This window comes from Lepus europaeus, chromosome 5, assembly GCF_033115175.1.
Source record: "Lepus europaeus isolate LE1 chromosome 5, mLepTim1.pri, whole genome shotgun sequence".
Taxonomy (NCBI): Eukaryota; Metazoa; Chordata; class Mammalia; order Lagomorpha; family Leporidae; genus Lepus; species Lepus europaeus.
The window spans coordinates 20,213,756-20,239,964 of NC_084831.1; the positions used below are offsets into that span (position 1 = coordinate 20,213,756).

Here is a 26,209-nt window from a genome sequence, read left to right on the forward strand (position 1 = left end):
CCTGCCCTGGGCGGCCCCACCACAGCTGCGCCCTGCCCCACAGGTGCGCCCTGGCCTCTCTGCCTGGCCATGCAGGTGGGTGAGGCGTGCTCCAGAGTGAGGTGGGAGGGTTGGAAAGGTCCCAGTGAGTTTCCAAAGCAAAGGTCAATGGCTCTGCCTTATCTATGGCTCTCCTTGTTCCCGCCTCTGTGCCTTTTTCCCCCTCCCCTCCAGGTGAGCTGAGCAAACTCCTGCCTAACCTCAGGACCCAGCTCAAAGTCCTGGAAGCCTTCCTTGATCCACCCTAACAAACCCTCCCGTGCACCCCAACCTGGCCCAACCCCGGCTCCGAAGGCCCCTGCTGCAGCCTTCCACAGCGCCTCCCAGACTGCCCGTCCACAGGCCGGCCTCGCCCTCCAGGCTGGCATCACATGGATTCATCTCACTATCTCCAGCACAGCGTCCATCAGCGAGCATCAACACCAGCCGAGAGAAAGTCTCCCGCCCCCCCCCCCCCCCAAGAGCAGGCAGTTCAGCTCAAGGTCTCATCTGCACCTCCACCCCCAGAACTGGTGACATTCAGCCCGACCCCAGCGCTAAAATCACCCTGCAGAAACCCGCCCCCTCCACCGCTTCCGGTGATGAGACAGTGATGGGTGACAACTCCTACTACAGGGCGCGTGCACTGTGCTCAGGCTGTGCGGGCACACCCCATTTGACTGGGGAAACTGAGTCCCAGGGCGATGCAGCTAGGGAGTGGCAGAACCTCTGTCCATAATGTTGGTGCAGCTTACCTGGAACTTATTGTAGCTGGGCCTATTTTATTTATTTTTTTAAAAATTTTGCTTTTATTTTGTTTTAAAGATTTGTTTGAATGAGTTAGAGGGAGAGACAAATTTTTTCATCCACTGGTTCATTCCCCAAATGACCGCAGTGGCTGGGGCTTGTCCAGCCTGAAGTCAGGAGCCTGGAACTCCATTCAGGGCTCCCATGTGCATGGCAGGGGCTCAGGCACTAGGGTCATCTTCCATTGCTTCCCCAGGTACATTAGCAGAGTTAGAGTGGAAGTGGAGCAGGCGGGACTCAAATTGGCACTCTATAGGTTGCAGATGTCACAAATAGCGGCTTTAACCACAGCACCGTGACACCAGCCGTTATTTTACTTCATTTTATAAATTCATCTTATTATTTATTTATATGTATTCTCATTTTATTTAAAAGGCAAAGAGGGGACGGTACTGTGGTGTAGTAGGTTAATCCTTCACCTGCAATGCTGGCATCACATATGAGCGCCAGTTCTAGTCCCAGCTGCTCCTCTCCCCATCCAGCTCTCTGCTATGGCCTGGGAAAGCAGTAGAAGCTGGCCCAAGTGCTTGGGCTCCTGCACCCATGTGGGAGACCCAGAAGAAGCTCCTGGCTCCTGGCTTCGGATCATCCCAGCTCCGGCTGTTGCAGCCATTTGGGGAGTGAACCAGCAGATGGAAGATCCGTCTCATTGTCTCTCCCTCTTACTGTCTGTAACTCTACCTCTTAAATAAATAAATAAAATCTTAAAAAAAATAAAGGCGGAGAGACAGATTGAGAGAGACCTTCAATTTTCTGGTTCATTCCTCAAGTGCCCTTAACAGCTGGGGCTGGGCCAACCCAAAGCCAGGAGCCTGGAGCTTAATCCAGGTCTCCCACATAGGTAGGTGGGACCCAACTATTTGAGCCATCATCTGCTGCCTCCCAAGGTGTGCATTAGCAGGAAGCTGGATTGGAAGCAGAGTGGTGGCAACCGGAATCAGGCACTCAGATATGGGATGCAGGTGTCTGAGTGGCTACTTAATCACTGCCCATGCATTTCCCCTACTGGGCGTATGCTAATAACCACCATCCGTTTTGCAAAGTTGAGGGCTTTTTAACGGTACATCCAATTATCATGTAAAATCGTGCTCTGTTCACGAGGGCTATCAGGCAAGAGCTAAGACCCGCTACTCCAGCTGGCCCTTAAGTATACCTGGAGAACCGGCACAGGACATGCGACGGGAACCCTGGGTCTGGTTTCAGCTGTGCCAGAGTCAGGCTCTCTGGGCCCGGGCTTCCCCATTTCCGAGAGCGCCTTCCTGAACCTAGTGGGCAGTACTCTACCCACAGGGAGCGTGCTCACGAAAGGTCAGGGTTACTTATCCATGGCCACCTTCTCGTGCGCTGAGCTCATCACTGGACACACAGCAGGCTACCAGCAAGTCCTGCTGGGTGATGACTCAGTGGCTGAGAGAAGCAAGAGCCACAGGAAACAAGCCAGGCTTTCTCTTGTTCCTGATCCCAGAGAGACTCGTATGTTCAAAATGTGCCAAACGGAGCTGCCCATCTTACAGGGGTGCCCTCCCTGCATCTCGGGTTACAGGTGACCAAACTAAAACTCAAGGAGGGGAAGTGACTTGCCCAAGGTCACAGTGCTACAGTGTGGCGGAGCTGAGACTGGAACCCTATCCCGACCCCTGGTCTGCCGGGCTGCACAGCCGGTGTTCTGAGCCAAGGCGTCTGGGAGCAGGCTTCCAGAGGGAACTGCTCTGGGACACTCTTCTGCAGCCAGAGGTTCTGCCCTGGGCAGCAGCTTGCTGGCTGTGCCTGGTGAGGTCACGCACAAGATACTTATCTACGGCCCACCTCTCCTTCAAGGCCACTTCCTCAGAGCTCTCCCCAGCCCTCCTGCCTCTGAGTTCCCCAGGGCACCCCGTCTGCACCTCAGATCACACCAGCTTTCTACTGCCTGACTGTTCTGCTTCTCCTCCACCCCCTCAGGCCAGCCCATGAGCTCCCCGCATCTCTGTACCACTCACCAGCCAGGCAGACTGGGCTCAGCCAGGAAGGGTGAGTGGGGTACCTGCTCCTCTCTGACTAGCTGTAACTAGAGTCCTAGGCTTGGTCCAGCTAGGTGATGCCCAGGCTGGCATCCTGCCTACCTGATACAGCATCCAGATTCCCTGGGGGGCCTTAGCCCCAGGAGATAGGATCTCATTCCCTGGCTCAATGGCAGTGATGTTATAAAAAGCACAGCACCCAAGCTCAGTGTTGGCTTGTGACGGCCTCTGGGCAGGTTCAGAGGTCCCAAGCCAGCACTTAGTGGCCCTGTAGTGCCCCAGACAATGCTCAAGGGCTCCCTACCAGGAACAGCTCCCTGATGTTCCCCCCCTTCCCCCCTCCAGGTGGCCCTGCTGTGGGCTTAAAAGGCCCATTGGGAAAAGACCCCCCACCAAGGTTAACTGCCAATACCCATGCTGAAGCCCACACAGCCCCTCCTCATGGCCTGCAGCCTGGCTACAGCCCCAAGACTGCTGTGTTGCTGTACAGAGCACAGATGAGCCCTGTCCCTGCCATCCGTGCACACGCGGCCTGGGGTCTGTCCTCCCTGAGCTGCCACCGGAAAACGAGAAGACAGAATCAAAATGTCCCTTTGGGCCTGGGGGTCACAGGGTTTTGCTTCTAAAGATTTATCTATCTATTTGAGAGGCAGAGTTGGGGGGGGGGGCGGGGAGTAGATCTTCCATGTGCTGGTTCACTCCCCAAATGGTTTCAATGACTAGAGCCAAGCTGATCCAAAGCCAGGAGCTTCTACTGGGTCTCCCCAGCAGGTGCAGGGGCCCAAGAACTTGGGCAATCTTTCTTGGGTCATCATCCACTGCTTTTCCAGGTCATCAGCAGGAAGCTGAATCTGAAGTGGAGCAGCCGGGACTTGAACTGGCTCCCATACGGGATGCCGGCACTGAAGGTGGAGGCTTAACTTACTACGCCACAGCGCCGGCTGGGTCACAGGTTTTGAGAAGCTTGTCTCTACTGCTAACATTCTAGAGCTGGAATATTCCATAGTTTCACTCCCAGAAGGAGGGGGAATGCAGAGAACGGGGCTCATCAGCCCAGGACTGGCCTGCACTGCACACCACAGCCCATCTATCTTCAGGGGCTCGCCTGTGCTGCTGCCTCTAAGGTGGCCGCTTCCCCTGCCAGCACCTCAGAGGTGTGCCTGGGCCCTGCCTACTTCAGGAACAGGGCCCGAGCCACACTTGGAGTGTGAGCTGGGCTCGCCATGGCAACCCAGACAACCCAGGGGCAGAGGAAGCCAGCACCCTCCCTGCCTGCACAGCACAGGCAGAGTCTGCCGCACCTGCTTTGTCCCCAACCCAGGGACGTCTTTCTCTCTTTAAGGAGTCCTCGTCGCTCTTCCCTCAGGACATGACTTGTTCTGGCTGAGCTGGTCCCCCTCACCTGGAAGGTGCTCTGCAGTGCCCCAGGCAAACCCCACTCAACCAGGATGAACGCCTCTTCATCAAGGAACCGACCCAAACCAGCCAGGCCTGGCCCTTCAAGTTCCCACAGCACAAGAGGTAGCAGTTCTTAACCTTTAGATCTGTGGCAACCACAGGCCATCTTACCCTGATAAAAGCACACATGCACAATGGCCTGCACACAGCAGGGTGGGGTTGGGGGATCAAGAACTCACCACAGGGGGCCGGCCCTGTGGCTTGGCGGGTAAATCCGCTGCCTGCAGTGCCGACATCCCATATGGGCGCCAGTTCGAGTTCTGGCTGCTCCACTTCCGATCCAGCTCTCTGCTATGGCCTGGGATAGCAGTAGAAGATGGCTCAAGAACTTGGGCCCTTGCACCTGCGTGGGAGACTCAGAAGAAGCTCCTGGCTCCTGGCTTTGGATTGGCACAGCTCCAGCCGTTGCGGCCAATTGGGGAGTGAACTAGCGGATGGAAGACTCTCTCTCTCTCTCTCTGCCTCTCCTCTCTTTGTGCAACTCTGGCTTCAAGTAAATAAATAAATCTTAAAAGAAAAAGAAAAACTCACCAGAGACTCAGAGAGGCCCCTGGAACCGGAGGCCACAGAAGAGCAGGTCATGCAGTCCACCTCCCACCTAAGCCGCATCCCTGAGCAGCCTCTGAATTACGTTCCCCTTCCTCCCCTGGCTCCCCTCCCAAGATCACCTCCTTCAAGAAGCTCCCCTCGTCTCTCCTCTGCTCCCACCCGTATCGTCCCAGCTCGAACCCTGCGGGTTCCCACCCGAGCCTCTCCCTTGCAGGTTGTCTTGTGTCTATTCCTTCAAACCTGTAACCCTGGGCTGGAGTCAGAGATGAGCAGGAGCTTGGACTTGCGAACTCTGTGCTGCGAAGGCCAGGCTCGATGGCGGCACCAGCCCACTCCCCACAATGGGGCCGTGGAGTTCCCCCTCCTCCAGCCAGGCCTCAGTGAGCAGCGGCTCCCTTGGAACCAGTGTGAGCCTTTCACAGTGAAGCGGACACAGTCACCAAGGCCTAGGGAGGCAAGACCGACTGTTGACTGACTGTAGGTTGACAGGCAACAAAGAGACAGGGCTAGACCCAGGGCCAGGCTCCCGAGTCCTAGCGTACAGCTCTTTCCCTTCACACAGATGGCTCTGTGAACACCAAATCTCCCCTCATGTACACACTCACATGCTCACATATGCCTTCAGGATTTCTAAAGATATAAGAAAGTGAACACAGGGCCGGCGCCGTGGCTTAACAGGCTAATCCTCCGCCTTGCGGCACCGGCACACCGGGTTCTAGTCCCGGTCGGGGCGCCAGATTCTGTCCCGGTTGCCCCTCTTCCAGGCCAGCTCTCTGCTATGGCCCGGGAAGGCAGTAGAGGATGGCCCAAGTCCTTGGGCCCTGCACCCGCATGGGAGACCAGGAGAAGCACCTGGCTCCTGGCTTCGGATCAGCGCGATGCGCTGGCCGCAGCGGCCATTGGAGGGTGAACCAACGGCAAAAAGGAAGACCTTTCTCTCTGTCTCTCTCTCACTATCCACTCTGCCTGTCAAAAAAAAAAAAATAAATAAATAAAAATATTAAAAAAAAAAAAAAAGTGAACACGGGACTGGCGCTGCGTAGGTTCACCCTCTGCCTGTAGTGCTGGCATCCCATACGGACGCCGGTTTGGATCCCAGCTGCTCCACTTCCCATCCAGCTCCCTGCCGGTGGCCTGGGAAAGCAGTGGAGGATGGTCCAAGTACTTGGGCCCCTGTGCCCACATGGGAGACCTGGAAGAAGCTCCTGGTTCCTGGATTCAGATCAGCCCAGCTCTCCAGCCATTGCAGCCATTTGGGGAGCAAACTAGTGGATGGAGGACCCCCACTCCACCGCCCCATCTGTAACTCTGCCTCTCAAATAAATCTTGAAAGAAACAAAGAAAGAGAACATCAGAGGGATGGGCATTTAACAACTTTTTTTTTAAAGATTTTATTTGTTTGCTTATTTATTTGACAGGTAGAGTTACACAGAGAGAGAGAGAGAGAGAGAGAGGTCTTCCTTCCGTTGGTTCACCCCACAAATGGCCACTACAGCTGGCACCGCACCAATCCAAAGCCAGCAGCCAGGAGCTTCCTCCTGGTCTCCCATGCAGGTGCAGGGCCCAAGCACTTGGGCCATCCTCCACTGCCCTCCCGGGCCACAGCAGAGAGCTGGACTGGAAGAGGAGCAGCCGGGACTAGAACCCGGCGCCCATATGGGATGCTGGCACCGCAGGCGGAGGATTAGCCAAGTGAGCCACGGCACCGGGCCCGGCATTTAACATCTTAACGTGTGGTTAAGGCACCACTTGGGGCATCTACATCTCTCATTGGAGCACCTGGGTCCAGTCCCAGCTCTGCTTCCACTTCCAGCTTCCTGCTAATGCACCCTGGGAAACATCAGGTGATGGCTCAAGTACTGTGTCCCTGCCACCCACAGGGGACATCCAGATTGAGTTCTAGGCTCCTGGCTTCAGCCTGGCCCAGCCCCAACTGTTATGGGCATTTGGGGAGCGAACCAGCAGATGGCAGATTCTCTCCCTCCCTCCCTCCCTCCCTCTCTCCCTCTCTCTCTCTCCCCGCCTTCCAAATAAATATTTTTTACAAAGTGAACAGCACTAACCTCTGGGAGGTAGAAGAGTGGGGGTCAGCAAAGGGAGGAAGAGTTGTTACCTTTCGCCTTAATATCCTTCTGTACATTGGGCTTGATTTTGTTGTTTTGTTTTACCATGAACATGTTTTACATGTTCTTTTTGTTTGTTTGATTGTATTACAAAAGTAAATATGCCACAGAAAGGAGATCCTGGCCCCAGCCCACCCTCAACACACACAAAAACAAAGAGAAGCCGTCAGCAAACCTGTCGAGGTACAACTGTAAATTAACGAGACTGCCTTCTTGTACAGTTTATGGCCACTGGTCTCATTAATTCACAGCCACAGTGCGGTTTACGGCTTGAGGAATCTTCCCCAGGAAAAGCTTAATTCAATTAGCGTTCTTGGCAGCTCCCGTAGGAAGCCCTGGTATCTCACTTTTACTTACACAAATTGAGGGCAGAGTGAAGAGACCCAGAGAGACCCCACCCAGGCCACAGAGGGTGTCCTTGCAGATCCCCATCAGTGCCACTGCAGGGAGGGGGGAGCGGGTGGCCACGGCACCGCTCAGACACTGCTGAAGCCCAGCGCTCCAAGCATCCCCTTTGGTTTAACTCCTTGGCCTGGCGCTGAGCCTGGTGCCAAGGAGCCTCCGGGCCCTGGCTCTCCCTTCTCTTGGAGCAGTCAGACTGGTCCGTCTGCCCTGGAAGCTCCGTGAGGCCCTTCTCTCTCTGCTGCACCCTTTCCTGTGTTCACTCCTGAGCGTCCGCAGAACCTGCCTGTGTACAGGCATCCACAGGAAAGTGAACGGAACCGCTGCCGTCCTCAAGGGGCTTCCCGCTCCCATGGGGATCAGGCACTAAGCAGAGCCTGCATATCTAATCCCTTTCCAGCCTTCAGGATTCCGGCTCCATCCCCGAGAGGCTTCTCTAAGCACCACCACCACCACCACCACTACCAACCCCCCCCCCCCCCACCGGGACTGCTGGCTGCCTCTGAGCTTGGCCTCTGCCAGCAGCAGACTGGATCACACCTTGTGCTGAGCAGACTGGAAGTGTCTACGGGGCAGGCCTGGGTTTCACTGTTCTTCCAACCCGATGGGCCTCACACTCAACACCTGCAGGCTGACTGTAGCCCGCTGCAGACACCCGGACTGTCCCTGCTGTGTGAATGCCACTAGTCATTGTCTTGGTGAACTTGTGCGCTCTTATACAGTCTGGGCTTAGGGGGAAGTGTTCCGAGGAGATGGAACTGGGAAGGGGGACCAGCAGGAAGAGTTTCTCACTCTGAACCTCAGCCAGAGCTGCTTCAGATCCTGTCGTTCCAGGAAAGAGCGCCCTTGGGTCATTTGGAGATCTCCAGATTCCCAGCATAAGCAGTATCAGCGCTCAGGCCTCAGGCCTGGCCTGAGAGACACCCCCCGCCCCCAAAATGGCCCTGCCTGTTGGATGAGCTTTGGGGGAAGCAAATGAAGTCAGCAAGATCCCCAGGAAGGGGTGCAGCCGCTGATCCCGACCTAACCCAAAACTTGGTTCAGTTAAAATTAGATTAGCCCCTAAGATTAAAAATACCCACATATAATCACGGGCTGCCTTAAAGTATCACTTGATGTTTATTGGCATCTAAAGAGATGGTTTGGCCCGGGATGGTGTGTGCAGACAACCTTGGGGAGACGTGTCTGACTCAGACATTTGCAGGGGGAGTGAACGCTGCGAAACGAGGCCCACACAGGCAACGGATGACTCAGGAAGAACCCGGTCCTGGGTCTGCTGAGCGAGCCTTCTCTGCCTGCACTCAGGAGGAGAGGACGAGGGGAGGCAGGCCCTGCACAGCCTGCACTCAGGAGGAGAGGACGAGGGGGAGGCCCAGCAGCTGTGCACAGCCTGCACTCCAGCTCGGTTCCTGCCCCTCCCGTGTGGTTCCCACCGCTGCCACCTCTGGGGAGAGCTACCTGCCTCAGGACCTGGAGTGGATCCCAGTCCCCTGCCCCCTCCCCCAAACCCAAGAAGTGGTCCCCAGAGGGAGGCCGAGACTTGAAACGCTAAACCCTTTGCACCTTCCCAGTTCACAGTGACGATAGGAAAAATTTCTGAACTGAAAAGGCCCTTGAGTCAGGCCGTGGGATAAAAAGAACGGAGGCTCTGAAGTCAGACAGATCTGGGTTAACCCCCAAAGCTTTGTAGCTGGGCAAGCACCTGGTACCGCCTCCGACACAGGATCAATAGAACAAAGATTGAACAAAAACAGTACAAATCAGGAAACAGGGGCCCAGAGAGGGCGGGCCTTGCCTGGTCACCCAGCTGGCAGCAAGGAGCCGGGACCATGTTGGGTCTCTCGCCCTCCCGGCCCCTCCTGCCTGTCGGCGGCTACTGTTCCCTGCTCCTCCTGCACGGTCTGCAGTACCGTGCGGAAGGGAAAGCGCTCCACTCTGCTGCTCCCGTCTGACCTCAGGCTGCTCCTGCTCTCAAACTCAGATGTGGTCCAGCGGCAGATACAACCTGGAACTGGGCGCACCAGGGGCTCCAGACCACTGGGCTCCGTCAGCGCTTCCTTCCTGCAGGGGGAGCTGGTGTCCCCCCCACCCAGACCATCCCTGTAAGCCACGTGCTTGTAGGTCTGCTCACTCTCCTTCCCCCGAACCTTACAACAACCCAGCACGATGGCCACGTGGGAAGGAGGACGGGGCCTTGGGTCCAGGGAGTGCGCCCTCTGCCACTTACTGCAGTGGCAGGTCACAACCCAAGACTCAGTCTCCTTACATGTAAAATGGGTACATCAGCACCACCTGCTATTCCAACCCACAGGACCACTGAGATCAAAACAAAACACTGTACAAGCAAGTGCACTGGAAACAAGCAACAGCACTAATGAGAATCACTACAAAACTCCTGCCTTGAAGGCCTAAAGAAAGCCGTGCCACCTGCTCCCAGCCCAGAGGGATGCCTCTCAGGGGATGCCGCTGGCCCCCAGAGGCAGCCAGGAGCAGCTCAACACCCTGTCTGCTCCAAAACAGGAGGGCAGGGGCACAAGGTTAGCCACTCACGGCTGGCTTCAGGAGATGCCCTCTAGCCGGCACTGCCCTGCCCAAGCCAGGAAGAAGCAAGCTCCGGTCAGGCCATGGAAAAGGGCACCAGGAGAGAGACGGCCGCAGGGTCACTATCAGAGAACGAGGAACAGACCCAGTCTGGCTGGGATTTGGGCGCACCCATGCGACTCAGGGGCAGAGGACAGGCCCAAAGCCAGGCACACAAAACCTCCAGCTTACTCAGAGCAGGGAGAAGGCTCCCACCATCAGCACGTGCCCTCCCCCTATCGGGAGTCCCACAGTTGCCACACACAGGTGCAGAGCGGGGCACTGCTCCGTGCAGGACCGCGCATCTGCTGAGGGCAGCGAGGGAGGCAGGAGATGCAGCTGCACCCCTCAAGCAGGCTCTGCCAAGAAAATCAGCAGCCGCCCCACAGCGCCAAAGCGCACTCCTGCACTGTGTCCTCGTCATGGACAGACAGCCTCTATCTCATAGGACTTTAGTGCTGATTAAATGAGATTATTTTATAAAGTGCCTGACACTACTCTGTAGATACTCAATAAATGGTCATTATTATTGAAAACCAACCAACCAAACAAACAACACTCCCCCAGCCCAGTCCAGAGGAGATGTCACAGGGCAGACTAGGCCTACTGCCAAAGCTGCGCATGGACAATAAGGGAAGAGGGTTCCCGGCGGGAAAGGGAAAGCTACTGCCGAGGGCTGGGAAGTCCCCCCACCTCACCCCTGCAAACCACTACAGTGAGCCGAGCACGGTCAAGCTCTTCTCAGCAGGTACAGCAGCGTCTCCGCCTTACTGATGGAGCAACTGATGTGACACGAACTCCAAGGTCCGTGATCACACACAAGGTCCGTGGACCACAGGCAGCAGCATGGGCAGAGCCCAGGGCTGCCTTCCATTACACCAGAGCTGGATGGGGCGGGGGGAAGGAGAGGATGGGCGAGCCTCGACAGTGTGAGCTGAGTGAAGTCCAGCCAAGTTGACCACGCCGGGCCCCCAAGGTGCCCGGCGCTCCCGCACCGAGAGGCCTGCATCCCACCTGATGCCTTCCTCTCTAGCCCCCCTCCCCCACCCCGACCTCCCTCCCGCTGTCCTGCAGTCAGTCAGCTGTTCTCCCAAAGAGAAAAAGGTCGCCTCTTTCTTTTTCAAGAGTCCCATCTGGGCTTCTTGAAACAGTTTCAAGGTGACCTTTAAGCTGTTTGTTCCTCTCATCTTTTGAGCAATGGGAGAGGCAAGTTGTGGTCTCATTTTTACAGGAAACCAGTTGCTCGGTCAAACAGGCTGCATGTGAAGGGGGCAACCACGACCCCCTGGCCAGTCCTCACAGGCCTGTGTTAGGGAGGAAGGGGAGGATACGCCTTGCAAAGACCAAGCCCAAACCAGTTCTCAGACGCAAAGGGACAAAAGCAGGCTTCTTTATCCCAGCCCAGGAGGCAAGATGAATACGTGCGTTATGAGCTCCCAGCCTCTGCCTGGTGTCCCAGGGGAGGGACTTGGGCAAATACCACGGGGGCTGCCGGGGTGAGCTGGGGTACAGTGAGCTTCTCCCCAAGAATGAGCCCTGGCCCAGCATCAGGTGCACTGGGAACACAACAGAATTCGGGCAGGTGGGGTGGGAGCATGGGGGCGGCCCTCCCCTAAGGTTCGGGGTCACGTTCACAGCTCTCCCAGGGTCTAAGTCCCCTCATGCCTCTGGTCTCTCCCCACTAGGAACAGGCAAAACAACCCAAAGAAGGGAAGTGACTGTCCAGTGTTGCCCACTGAGTCAGAGGCCAGAAGGCAGAGCATCCACACGCCCAGCCTGCCCCTCCCACGGGCCCTCTGCTCGGCAGGCAGGAAGGGAAGGGCAAGAGCACACACACCTTCCTTTCTGAAAGGAGGGGTACCTTGCAAGGGAAGCAGCTGCCACAGGAGATGGACTGAGGGTGCCCACAAAACTCCTGCACACGCTGGGGTGTCGAGAGAACAGGCAGAACCCCAAAGTAGGCTGCCAGCCATCGGAGTACAGAGGGAGCACCGCCTGGGCTCCCCACTCCATCCCCCAAGGCATCTGGTGTCACTCCCTTCCCCAAACCCCAGAGGCAACTCAAGTGAAAGGAAGAAGTCTGGGGCCACACCCTAAGCCCTGAACCCCTGACACAGAGCAGAGGGGGATTGGGGATGCTCCAGCCCCCAGCACTGTGGGGGACTCAGGCAGGAGGAATGCATTTGCCTCAGGTGCTTAAAACCACACCGGACAAGTGCAACTGAGCCGGCACTTCCCGTGTGTACAGGCAGTGCTTTCGTTTAAATCATCATCACACTGATACGACCAAAGCTAGATGGCTATTATCCCCGCTTTATACACGTGGGAACTCAGGCTGAGAGTGGCCGCCTAACTCTGCACCGCAACGGTGAAGGGGAAAAACGAAGCATTCACTTCTGCCACCTGAACGGGGACCTTCGGGTCCCTGGCCACCTGTGTCTCCACTCTTCCCCAGGACGGCCAGACACTAGGACTTCTCTGTTTGCAGACAGAAAATTACCTTTCAAGCCCAGGACAGGCACAGGCATTTGGAACTGCACAGATCACACGCAGAGGGGCAGCTGAGGCTCAGAGACCAAGCGAGGGTTTCCCAAGTCAGTGCAACGGCAGAGATGTCAGACCTGGACCGGGGAGAGCCGTAACCGGCCCAAGGTCACCCTGGCAGGAGTCTGGGTGAGAAGCCAGGTTTCCAGACCTCTAGACTGACATGACACCATCTCCGCTGTCCAGCTGCCTGGCGTCCTGGGCACAGCACTGTGACGGTGCCAAAACATGCCAGGCCCTGCCGGATGCCATCAGCACCAGAGCTATCAGGCCTGCAGGGACAAACTTCTGACAGCCCCGAGTGGGGTCTCTGTGGTCATGCTGTCATCCACCAGTGGGCCCTGAGACCTGCAGCGTGTATGCCAGCCCCCAGGGCCCTGACGCTGTACCAGGTGTGGCTGGGAAGTGAGGGGTCAGAGAAAGCCGTTTATAGGCAGGGAGCACTTGCGAGTTCTCTTCCTGGAACCTCACAGGCAACTGACACATCACGTTCACTTCAGTTTCTCACAACCAGCAGCCGAGCTTTTGTGACTCAGTTGGAACTCTCGAATCTCCCTGAGGCTCTTGCCCATTTCCCAGGTGAGGGAGACCCGTGGGAAAAGGCCCTGGCTGCTCAAGGTCACGCATTTGTGTCTGAATCAGCACGCACAGTTCGCCTTCCCAGTCCTTGATTTTTTTCCAGGAAGGTGGCTGTCACCAGGGTGTAGGTGCCGACAGCTCAGCTCCCGGGCCAGGCCCTGCCACGATGGCCGGCACAGCACCAAAGCCGGGTGCCAGGAAGCCGGCTCCTGGATCTATCAAAACCCAGGCTCCAATTCCTTCCTACAGCAAGCCCCAGAGCCGGCCCCACACCGGCCGGCATCGCCACTCTCTCGGCCCCTGCGTGTCCTTGGGAAAACTGCAAGGCTTCTTGCCAAGAACCACAAACTCCCCAAACCCAAGCCTCAGGCAAAGAGGGGAGCAGGGTCCCAGGGCCTCCTGTCCTCCACACCTGGCTGGGGGCAGGCCAAAAATCAGAGCAACTGCCAAAGCCCCACCCCCGCCACCACTTCCGGGGACCTCGAGGCTACGCAGGCCCTGGGAGCTTTACCACTCTCCCCAGGCAGAACAGGGTGCTCAGGCCCAGCAGGGAGCCAACCTCTGGAAGGAAACAACCTGTCTCCTTCTCCCAGAAAGAACATTTCGGTCTTCAGACCAGAACACTCCCAGCCCTGGAGCTGGGAGCTCTCCCCCGGACAGCAGCACCTGGAGATGCAGCCAGGTAACCACCAAGGGGTAAGCTGGGATGAGACCAAGCCTCAACCTTCCCCACACTCCCCACCCCCAAAACGGACTTCAGGAAAGCCCAGGGCCCGCTGCCCCATAAACTATCTGGCGGATGGCACTCCTGGGCCAGAAGCTGACTCAGGCTCTGCTAACCAGCCCAGGCAGGCGGCGCTCACAGGTACCATTCCGGGCAGGAAGGCAGTCGGTGCGCCCTCACGTTCTACTACACTTGTAAGCCTCCTGCGCCCAGGTGCCCCCGACACACAGGCTCCTCAGTCAGGCCAAGCAGAACCATCCTCCGTCCAGGCACGCCCTCCCGTGAGGCGTGGCATAAATCGTGCTGGGTGCTGTTGACAGAACAGAAAGTGCCACAGGCCTGGTAGCCTGGCTTCCCCTGGGCCTGGCCCAGCCAGAGACCTGCCAGGCCCAGAAGCCTTGCCAAAGGTACCTAGCGTCAGACGCATCTCGTTCTCGAATCCTGCTCTCCCCCTGTGCCCGTGCACGGTGCTGGCTCCCGTCTTGGGAGGCCTCAGACCACGGAGGCCACCGTGGAAGGTGGTGTTTGACAAGGACCCAGACGGCAGGACGGAGGCTGCCTGCGTTACAGGAGTGGCTCAGGTGTCAACTCCTGGGCAGCCTCAAATGGCTAGGGATGGGACAGAAGCTCACCAGGCTGGCGGCGGCGGGGTCCGAGCGGACCGGACTTACCTATCTTCATGAGGCAGGCCAGCAGGATCCAGAGGGAGATCTCGAAAGGGGTGCGCACGTGTGTGTAGTCAATGCCCAGGACTGGAAAGGCCTTCCGCGGCTTCAAGCCATGTTCAGTGACCGAACGGTTCACGGGGCGGCTCTCGGGGGTGACCTCCGGTGGGGCGGTGGTGACATCCCCAATGGAGCGTTCCCGTGAAGGCTGCGAGTCTGGGGTGGTGCTGGCAGTGGGGCTGAGCTGGAGCCCATGGCTCCTGAGGCCAGGGAGCAGCCCCGCCAAGGCCACCAGCACCAGCAAGGAGGGGACGATCCGAGGTGGAGAGAGGCCACGGACAGCTGACCACAGGAGCATGGTGCTGCGCCCTCCACCCAGCAGGCCGCGACCCTTAGCGAAGTGAGAGTGAGACCTGGAACATAGGGAGCAGGGGGCAGGGGGTGGCAGGGGCAGGGCTGGTCCCTAGGGAGAGTTCATGTTATAGAGTCAATTTTTGTCGGAGCAGTCCTCTGGGGGTGGAGGGAGCCTGGCTTCCCGATCTGCAACTCCAAACTGGGGAAGGGGACAGGGACCCAGAAAGGACCACGGAAGGAGACCAAAAGGTCCCGAGCTGCAGACCTGGGAGAGGAAGAGAGGCAGAAGAGCGCGCCCTAGGGACAGAGCAAGGGACGGGATGGGGGGACCCCGGGGGAGGGAAAGAAGGCAGGCTGGCACCTCCGGCTCAGGAAACTGACTGAGGACCTGGGAATCGGCTAGGGGAAGGGGCAGGGAGCCTGAGCTAGAGGGAGGGGACCGAAGCCGGTCCAGGAAGAAGAAAAAGAGAGGGCTGGGGGTGGCGGGCCGGGCTGTGAGGAAGTGAGGCCGGAAGGCAGCCCGGAGCTTCCCCCTGCAGAGAAGGGCCGGGGTCCGGGCGCGTCCGGCCGAGATTCCGGGGAAATGGAGGGAGGCGGAAGGCGGAGGCAGGCGGCCTGGAGGGAAGGCGCCTCGACGCGGGCGGGGGGCGGCTCCCGGTGGGCCAGCAGCAACACGCCCGTCGGTGCGGCCCCGGCCCAGCTGCAGCTCCCGCGCGGCCAGCTCCAATGCTACATCCAGCCCAGGTGCCAGCCCCCCGGCAGCGGCAGACTGATGCCTCGCTGAGCCCGGCGCTGCCACTTATAGGCACCAGCGAGCAGCCGGTGCAGCGGGCTAGAGGGACCTGTCAGCGCCCGCGCGGTGCAGCGGCCCCTGTCGCCAAGGGAAGGAAGTATCGCGTAGGAAAAGGAAGGAGACTCAGAAATGGCAAAAAAAAAAAAAAAAAAAAAAAAAAGCAAAGTCCAGAATCAAAGTCTCAAGAGTCTAACACGGGTAAAATACTGTACTACTTACAAGGTTCTGTCACACCTGCAGGTTCATGAAAGCCTCCCCGTGCTCCTACAGAAGATGTGTTTTTCTCTTCCGTATTTAGTTAACACGTGACCTTGAGCAAGCTACTTCACCTCCCGGTATCCTGCCTTTCTAACCTGTACCGTGGAGGTGGTAGCGCATGTACCAGAGGAAACACGCGGATGCTTAAATGAGATGGTCCAGGTACGGCGTTCCCCTCGCACCCTGACAGTTTTACAGACACGGAAACAGCTCCTCAGCTAGCGCCCGCATGGTTGGTTGTCTTGGTCTGCCAGGGATGCAAAGTGGGCGTTGTAGCGACAGGAGCCTGGAGGTGGGAAATCAGTCAGGGATGGCTTCCGCTGAGGGCTGCGGGGACTATTCCGTGCCTCCCTGCTGCCTTCTGGCTGCTGGCAGCCTCTGGGTCGCCGGTTGTGGCAGCATACCTCCCGTCTTCACCAGAGCTCTTCCTGCGCTCTGTCTCGGCCAGATTTCCCTTTTCGCGATGACACTGGCCGGGTGGGATGAGGCCTCCACCCAAGGAACTTCACCTTAACTTGATCATCTTCAAAGACCTTATCCCAGTGAGGCCATGTCCGCAGGCGCTGCAGGTTAGAACTTTTGGATTCTTCTGTGAAGGACACAACTCAACCCTGGCAGTAGTGGGACCGAGATTTGAATCTATGGGGTTTGTTCAAGAGATCGTGACTGTACATTGGAATCATTGCAAAGCTTTTTTTTTTTATGCATTCATTTTATTTATTTAAAAAGCAGAGACACAGAGAAAGATCTCCCACTGGTTGGTTCACTCCCCAAATGCCCACATCAGCCAGGGCTGGGCCAGGCTAAAGCCAGGCACTGGGAACTCAATCTATTCAGGTGGCAGGCACCCAACCACTTGAGCCATGACCTGCTGCCTGCCAGGGTGTGCATCAGCAGAAAACTGGAATGGAGAACAGAGTTAAAACATGAACCTAGGTTCTGTGACATGGAAAGCAGGCATCCCACACAACAGCTGTGCCCAGTGCCAACCCCGGAAAGATTTTTAAAAATACTATTGTTGGGGCCAGCACTGTGGATCAGCGGGTTAAAGCCCCAGTCTGCAGTGCCAGCATCCCATATGGGTGCCAGTTCGAGTCCTGGCTTCTCCACTTCCGATCTGGCTCTCTGCTATGGCCTGGGAAAGCAGTAGAATATGGCCCAAATCCTTGGGCCCCTGCACCCGCATGGAAGACCTGGAGGAAGCTCCTGGCTCCTGGCTTCGGATTGACCCATCGCCGGCTGTTGCAGCCATCTGAGGAGTGAATCCATGGATGAAAGATTTCTCTCTCTCTCTCTCCCTCCCTCCCTCTGTCTCTATAACTCTGCCTTTCAAATAAATTAATAAAATATTAAATATATATATATATATATATACCATTGCCTAGGGCTGGTACTGTGGCACAGCATGTTAAGCCTCCACTTGTGGCACCGGCATCCCTTATCAGCGTGCCAGTTCAAGTCCCAGCTGCTCCACTTATGACTCAGCTCCCTGTTAATGCATCTGGGAAAGCAATAGAAAATGGCCCAAGGGCTTGAGCCCCTGCCACCCATGTGGGAGACTAGGATGAGGTCCCTGACTCCTTGCTTTGGCCTGGCTCAGCCCTGACTACTGCAGACATTTGGGGAGTGAACCAGCAGATAGAAAAGTGCGCGCTCTCTCTCTCTCTCTCTCTCTCTTTCACACACACACACACACACATACATCTTTTCTTTTTCTTTTTTTTTTTAATTTTTGACAGGCAGAGTGGACAGTGAGAGAGAGAGAGAGAGAGAGAGAAAGGTCTTCCTTTTGCCGTTGGTTCACCCTCCAATGGCCGCCGCGGTAGCGCGCTGCGGCCGGCGCACCGCGCTGATCCGATGGCAGGAGCCAGGTGCTTCTCCTGGTCTCCCATGCGGGTGCAGGGCCCAAGCACTTGGGCCATCCTCCACTGCACTCCCTGGCCACAGCAGAGAGCTGGCCTGGAAGAGGGGCAACCGGGACAGGATCGGTGCCCCGACCGGGACTAGAACCCGGTGTGCCGGCGCCGCAAGGTGGAGGATTAGCCTAGTGAGCCACAGCGCCGGCCATCTTTTCTTTAAAAATAGCACCTTTGGAGATTTGGATTCCATTGCTCCGGGTAGTGCCAGCCACGAATATTTTCCCAAACGCTCTACCGTGTAACTGAGGTTAAGAACTAGTGAAGCTAATGGAATGCTGTCCTTGTTGTGCAGAGGAGCAGATTAAGGCCAAGAAAGTCAAAGTGACAGCTCAAGACCACAGAATGACTTCAGGGGATTTGGTTCAATTTAACAAATATTTATGGAGCCTCTAACTCTCTCTCTCTCTCTCTCTCTCTCTCTCTCTCTCTCTTTCAAAAAATATTTTATTTATCTATTTGAAAGAGTTACAGAGAAGCAGAGGCAGAGAGAGAGAGAGGTCTTCCATCCGCTGGTTCACTCCCCAGATAGCCGCAACAGCTGGAGCTGCTCTGGTCCGAAGCCAGGTGCCAGGAGGTTCTACCAGGTCTTCCACACAAGTGCAGGGGCCCAAGGACTTGGGGCCATCTTCCACTGCTTTCCCAGGCCATAGCAGAGAGCTGGATCAGAAGTGGAGCAGCCAGGACTTGAACTGGTGCCCATACGGGATGCTGGCACTGCAGGCAGTGGCTTTACCTGTTACATGATAGTGCCAGGCCACAGCCTCTCTCTCTTTTTAAGATTCACTCATGCCGGCGCCGCGGCTCACTAGGCTAATCCTCGGCCTTGCGGTGCCGGCACACCGGGTTCTAGTCCCGGTTGGGGCACTGATTCTGTCCCGGTTGCCCCTCTTCCAGGCCAGCTCTCTGCTGTGGCCAGGGAGTGCAGTGGAGGATGGCCCAAGTGCTTGGGTCCTGCACCCCATGGGAGACCAGGAGAAGCACCTGGCTCCTGCCATCAGATCAGCGCAGTGCGCCGGCCGCAGCGCGCCAATCGCGGCGGCCATTGGAGGGTGAACCAACGGCAAAAAGGAAGACCTTTCTCTCTGTCTCTCTCTCTCACTGTCCACTCTGCCTGTCAAAAAAAAAAAAAAAAAGGATTCACTCATTTATTTGACAGGTGAAGTTACAGAGAAAGAGGAAGAGGAGGAGAGAGATCTTCCAACCACTGGTTCTGCTCCCTGAAGGCTGAAATGACTGAGCCTAGGCCAGGCTGGAACCAGAAGCTTCATCTGGGTCTCCTACATGGATGGCAGGGGCCTAAAGCACTTGGGTCACCTTCTGCTGCTTCCTAGGTGCATTAACAGGGAGCTGAATCAGAAATGGAGCAGCTGGGATGCAAACCGGCGCCTATATAGGATGCTAGCTCTGCAAGTGGTCACTTAACCTGCTGTGCCACAGCAGCAGCCCTTATTTGGCCTCTTGACAAGGCTTTGTGCTGGGCTCTGCCAACACAGAGATGAGCCATGGGGGGAGGGGGCAGCATTGTGGCACAGCTGGTATAGCCACTGCCAGTGATGCCATAATCCCATAAGAGCACCAGTTCAAGGTCTAGCTACTCTACTTCTGATCCAGCTCCCTGATAATGTGCCTGGAAAGCAGTAGAGGATGGCCCAAGTGCTTGGGCCCCTGCACCCACATGGCATGGAGTTCTAGGCTTCTGCTGGCTGTGGCCATTTGGAGAACAAACTAGAAGATCTCTCTATCTCTCTTCCTATCTCTCTCTCTATCTCTCTGTCTGTCTCTTCCTCTCTCTTTGTAACTGTCTTTCAAACAAATAAATAAATCTTTATAAAATCAGACATGAGAGAAAGGAGGTGGGAGTGATGGGAGGGAATGTAAAATGGGCACAAGCGGGGCATCCAGGGTGCTGGCAGCCTTCTGTTTCTTTGGTTACAATGGTTGTTGACGTAGCTGTTTTGGGAACATGCACTGAGCACTTATGGCCTGTGCTCTTTTCCCCAGGTAGGCCATCCTTCCAGAAAAGCCATACTAAACCACACCAGAGCGGTCAGATTGTCACAGGGCAGGGGGAGGCAACATTAAACTGGGTCCTCAGAACCTTCTCCAGGTACAGACCTAGCCCCCTGGGACGTGACCCAGGAGCCTGGGAAAGCCTTCAGGGAAGTGCCGGGGGTCTTGTGTCATGTGGCAGCAGAGGAAGGAACATCAGCTGGAGTGGAGGTCACCAAGGAGCGAGCAGCATTGAGTCAAGGACAGGAATAGCGACAACCACGCCTCATCATCGTTCAGCCTTCGTGGTGCACAACCAAGTGCCCAGCTCATCTGCAATCCAAGGCCTGCCACACGGCCAGGGTGCAAAACGTAGCATCGTTCTTCTCACTCCCATTTCAGAGACGGAAAAAGCAAGGTGCAGAGACACGGATACCTGTACAAGGGCACACAGCTAACTGGGAAGCAGGCCCAGGACTGAAGTCAGGTTTCTGACATCTGAGCCCAGGGCTGTATCAAAACACCGCCGGTTCAGTGTGGACTAAAGAAGAGGGGGACGGCAGGCCTGGGGTCGGTGGGAAACTCTCCGCAGGTAGCCTGGGGTCAGAGCCCTGCTTGGCAGCAGCTTTCCCTGGCGATCTCTGAGCCTCTCGGACACACCCTCTCCCCGGGGCCTCAGGGAGTCTTTGCATGCCAGCCTGGGAGGTAGCAGGTCCAAGAGGGCCAGGAAATGCCAGCCCTGAGCTCCTCCGGGCCTGGAGAAGGTTATAACAACATGGTGGTGCCAGGAAGGAGTCCCTGGGCAGAGCCACCTGGGACAGCCTCTGGCCAAGGCCCAGTGCTTGGAGACAACAGGGGCTGCCTACCGGAAACAGCCAGACTGTCTGGGTAAAGATCCCAGGACTGCCACTCACCAGCTGTAAGGTCTTGGGTTAATCAGTCTGTGGTCCATAATTTCTTCCTCCTTAATGGTGGGCAATGATAGCGCCCGCCTCCCAGAGCTGTGAGGAGGACACCAGCGGCGTGGGGAGTACTCAGGGCAGCCTGAGCAGTCACGCACAGAGTACCTCTGGCGTCCCTGTTGATCTGTTCTGAGGACTTCAAACATGGGCTGCCTTTAGTTACTATTCTTTTAATATTTATGCATTTGAAAGGCAGAGCTAGTGAGGGAGAGAAACAGAGAGAGAGAGAGAGAGAGAGAGAGATCTCATCTATTGCTTTGCTCTACAAATGGCCACAATGGTCAGGCTGGGCCAGGCCAGGAGACAAGAGCCAGAAGCTTCATCCAGCACTTGGGCCGTCCTCCACTGCTTTCCCAGGTGCATTAGCAGGGAGCTGCATCAGAAGTGGAGCAGCTGGGACACAAACCAGTGCTCATGTGATGTTGGCATCACAGATGGCAGCTTAACCCATTGTGCTACAGCACTGGTCCCCAAATGCAGAGTTTTTATGTAAGGACCACATGAATGTATACAGTCAGTCTCAGAGACAATTGACAGGCTACAAAGAGATCCCTCACATCTGTGAGAGGTCAATCTCACCAGCAGACCACACCACCTACGTGAATTTAATACTTCTAAATAAATCATATCGCTGTGTGTTGAAAGGTATTTAGTTAACATATACTCCCACCCAGGTGGGAGACCCAGATGAACTTCCCAGGCTCCTGGTTCCAGCCTGGCTCATCCTTGGCTGCTTTCATTTGTTTGTTTGTTTGCTTTGTGTTTTTTGTTTCTAAAATTTACTTATTTATTTGAGAGGCAGAGTTATAGAGAGAGAGACAGAGACAGAGAGAAAGGTCTTCCATCTGCTGGTTCACTCCCCAAATGGCTGCAACAGCCAGAGCTGTGCCGATCTGAAGCCAGGAGCCAGGAACTTCTTCCAGGTCTCCCATGTGGGTGCAGAGGCTCAAAGACTTGGGCCATCTTCCACTGCTTTCTCAGTCCATAGCAGGGAGCTGGATCGGAAGAGAAGCAGCCGGGACATGAACCAGCACCCATATAGGATGGTGGTGCCGCAGGCAGAGGATTAACCCACTATGCCACAGTGCTGACCCCAACTTGAGCTATGTTAAGACATTTTCTTCAGTTAGCCTGTGAGACCGCACTTTGTCCTGGCTTCCTTCCACCTCTAGGAACGCCCCTTTCTAAGCGTCTGCCCTTGATGAATTTTCCTTCTCCTCTTCTTCCTCCTCACAACCTGTAAGTGTTGAAGGCCCCTGGGTCTGGGTCTCCCCTCCCCCCTGCTCTGTCCACACTCCTTTCTCTGATGGCCTTGTCATGGTTTCAGTCACCATCCTATGAGGACAGAAGTCGGTCTCTGCTCTCAACTCCAGCCTGCTACCTCCAACCGAGCACTCAGCATCTCTAGCTGACTGTCCGACAGAGCTTTCCAGCTCTGTCCAAAGCTGAGCTCCAGACTTCCACAGCCTCCCCGGACCTGATTCTCCCACCACCTTCCCCACTGGGAGGAGTCTGTTCCACCTGCCCAGTTCCCAGGCCAAGACCGGAGACCTGGAGTCCTCCCTGCCTCCTTTCTGTCCTTCGCACTATCAATTCCATCTTCAAGATAATCCAGAATCCAACTACTTCCTCTGCTCCAAGCCAATGCCCTTTCTGGTCTAGATCGTGATCGCAACAAAGCAGCCAGAGGCATCCTGGACCGCCTGTCAGTCGCCCCTGCTCGGTCCCTCCGAGGGCCTCATGCTGGGTGGTAAGACCCTGCCCCAAGCAGCCCACACTCCCTGGCCTCCTCTCTCTCTCTTCTCCCTTACTCTGCTGCCCTAGCCCCTGGCTGCCTGCTCACACGCTCTTCAGACATTCCAGCCGTGCTCTGTCAGAGCCCTTGAGCCAGCCGTTTCCTCCCCCTGGGCTGCGGTTACCCATGCCTATCTGCAGGCTTCCCCCTTCGCTTCCTCGGAGTCTTTGCTCAATGCTGTCTCCCAGGGAAGGGTGCCCCCACCAGCCTGTTTGAAAGCACGAAGCCCCCATCTCCACCCTCTCTCTTTCCTTCTCCATTTCATTTTTCTTCATCACTCTTATACCGTCTAACATACTATATGTACTTTTTCTTTTTCTTTTCTTTTCTTTTTTTTTTTTTTGTAAAGATTTTATTTGTTGGCTGGTGCCGCAGCTCACTTGGCTAATCCTCCGCCTGCGATGCTGGCACACCAGGTTCTAGTCCCAGTCGGGGCACTGGATTCTGTCCTGGTTGCTCCTCTTCCAGTCCAGCTCTCTGCTATGGCCCAGGAAGGCAGTGGAGGATGGCCCAAGTGCTTGGGCCCTGCACCCCCATGGGAGACCAGGAGGAGGCACCTGGCTCCTGGCTCCTGGCTTCGGATTGGCGCAGCGCTCCAGCCACAGCGCACGGGCCGTAGTGACCATTTGGGGGGTGAACCAATGGAAAGGAAGATGTTTCTCTCTTTCTCTCTCTCTCTCTAACTCTACCTGTCCAAAAAAAAAAAAAAAAAAAAGAAAAGATTTTCTTTGTTTTATTTGAGAGGTAGAGTTACAGACAGTGAAAGGGAGAGAGAGAGATGAGAGAGAGAGAGAGAGGTCTTCCATCTGCTGGCTCACTCCCAAATTGGCTGCAACGGCCAAAGCTGTGCCGATCCAAAGCCAGGAGCCAGGAACTTCTTCTAGGTCTCCCAAATGGGTGCAAGGACCCAAGGACCTGGGCCATCTTCTACTGTTTTTCCCAGGCCATAGCAGAGAGCTGGATCAGAAGTGGAGCAGCCGGGTCTCGAACTGGCACCCATACAGGATGCCGGCACCGCAGGCAGTGGCTTTACCTGCCATGCGTTGGTCCCTTATTTTTTCATTTATAAGAGAGAGAGAGGGAGAGCACTCACCCCCATCTTTTATTGACTCCCCAAATGTCTGCAGTGACTAGCAGGGAGGGGATGAAGCCAGGAGCCTCAAACTCAATCCAGACCTCCCAGGTCGGTGGCAGAGACTCAACTACCTGAGCCATCGCTGCTGCCTCCCGGGGTGCAAGAAGCTGGAGTGAGGAGCCGGAGCCAGGAGTCTAATCAAAGCACCCACATGGACCAGCAGTGTCCTAACCTGCAGGCTGCATGCCTGCCTCGTGACACGCTAGGTATTTTACTGCCTGTTTGCCCCCTAGAATGTAAGCTCCATGGCAGCAGGAATCCCAGGCCCTGCTTGGAGCCAGACTGCCTGGACTGCTGTGGCTACCACGACAAGTCTCTTCCAGTCACCATAGCTCGGTGTCTTCACCACTGATGGAATAATGGTAGAACTGATGTTGTAAGGTCATTGCAAGGATTAAATGAATTCATACATATAAAGTGCTGAGAATTGCACCTTCATAAGTGTTCGCTGCTATTATTATTATCAAAGAATGCTGGGCGGGGCTGGCACTGTGGTGTAGTGGGTAAAGCCACTGCCTGCAGTGCCAGCATCCCAGATGGGTGCCAGTTAGAGTCCCGGTTGCTCCACTTCCAATCTAGCTCTCTGCTATGGTCTGGGAAAGCAGTAGATGGCCCACATGCTTGGGCCCCTGCACCCACGTGGGAGATCTGGAAGAAGTTCCTGGCTCCTGGCTTCAGATAGGCATAGCTCCAGCCATTGCAGCCATATGGGGAGTGAACCAGCGGATGGAAGACCGCTCTCTTTTCTCTCTGCCTCTGCCTCTGTAACTACGCCTTCCAAATAAATAAGTAAATCTTAAAAAAAAAAAAAAAATGGATCCAGGAAGGCATTGTGGCACAGCAGTTCATATCAGAGTACCTGGTTTCAGTCCCAGGTATTCCGTGCTTGCAATCCAGCTCCCTGCTCATGCACACCCTGGGAGGCAGCAGGTGATGGCTCAGGTATTTGGGTTCCTGTCACCCACACTGGGGACCCAGGTGGAGTTCCTGGCTTTGGCTTCAGTGTGGCCCAGTCTGACTGCTGTGGGCATTTGGGAAGTGAACCAGTGGATGGACATTCTCTTTCTTTCTTTCTTTCTTTTTTTATTTGTCAGATAGAGTTAGACAGCAAGAGAGGGAGAGACAGAAAGGTCTTCCTTCTGCTGGTTCACCCTTAAAATGGCCGCCACAGCCAGAGCTACGCTGATCTGAAGCCAGGAGCCAGGTGCTTCCTCCTGGTCTCCCATGCAGGTGCAGGGACCCAAGCACTCGGGCCATCCTCCACTGCCTTCCCAGGCCACAGCAGAGAGCTGGACTAGAAGAAGATCAACTGGGACTAGAACCCAGCGCCCATATGGAATGCCGGCGCCACAGTCGGAGGATTAACCAAGTGAACCACGGCGCCGGCCCCTCTCACTATCTTTCTTTCTCTGTCACTCTGCCTTTCAAATAAATAAGTGAATCTTTAAAAAAAAGAAGAAAAAAAAAAAAACTAAAGGGGCCAGCGCTATGGCATAGCGGGTAAAGCTGCCGCCTGCAGTGCCGGTATCCTTTATGGGCACCGATTCGAATCCCAGCTGCTCTACTTCCAATCCAGCTCTCTGCTATGGCCTGGGAAAGCAGCAGAGGATGGCCCAAGTCCTTGGGTCCTTGCGTCCACGTGGGAGGCCTGGAAGAAGCTCCTGGCACAGCTCTAGCCATTACAGCCATCTGGGAAGTGAATCAGTGGATGGAAGATTTCTCTCTCTCTCTCTCTCTCTCTCTCTCTCTCTCTCTCTCCCCCTCTCTGTAGCTCTGCTTCTCAAATAAATAAGTATTTTATTAAAAAAGAAATTAACAATACTGTTGGGTTCCTGAGAAGTCCCATATATTAGTTTTCTGTTGTAGCTCACAGCTGTGTCCCCAGAACTGAGAATAGTACTTACCATGTAAGAAGCCATTGAAGAAAGATTTGTTAGAAAAATGAATCAGGATATACACATACACAAACAGCACATAAGGTTCCTGTGGATCTTTTTAAAGATTTATTCTATTTATTTGAAATGCAGAGTGACAGGGAGGGAGAAAAAAGAAGGTGTTTCTCTCTGCTTGTTCACTTCTCAAATGGCCAAAGCCAAGAGCCCTGAACTCCATCTAGGTCTCCCATGGATGGCAGGGGTGCAAGTACTTGGGCCATCTTCTGCTGCCTTCCCAGACATGTTAGTAGGGAGCTGGATGGGCAGAAGAACAGCTGGGCCCCAAACTGGCGCTCTGATGTGGGTGCTGGCATCTCAGGCAGCAGCTTTACCTGCTGTGCCCAGTGCTGGCCCTATGTCTTTTAAATTTATATCAATGGCATCATAGCTCTATTTTTTCACTCAGTATTTATATTTTATATGGCTAGATCTCACTCTTTCCTTTTAACTGCTATATAATAAGTATTCTATCATTTTAATATATCACCACTTTTGTATCTGTCCTCCAGTGATAACCCATAAAGTTGTTCCAGTTTTCTGTTGTTGAGAACAATGTCGTATCAGTGCACCCGTGTGAGAGTTCCTCTCCCTATATATTTGAAAGGGAAATTCCTTGCTGTG

General features: G+C 55.4%; 1 protein-coding gene across 1 annotated transcript in view; it reads right to left on the reverse strand.

Annotated features, from left to right (window-relative positions):
• The window catches only part of SLC9A1 (solute carrier family 9 member A1), a 57,480-nt gene extending 41,917 nt beyond the window's left edge, over window positions 1–15,563 (reverse strand). The window contains exon 1 of the mRNA XM_062190723.1: window positions 14,456–15,563. Within this exon, the coding sequence (XP_062046707.1) occupies window positions 14,456–14,807 (352 nt within the window). The 5' untranslated portion in view covers window positions 14,808–15,563. The remainder of the gene's footprint in view (window positions 1–14,455) is intronic.
• Between the last annotated feature and the right edge of the window lie 10,646 nt (window positions 15,564–26,209).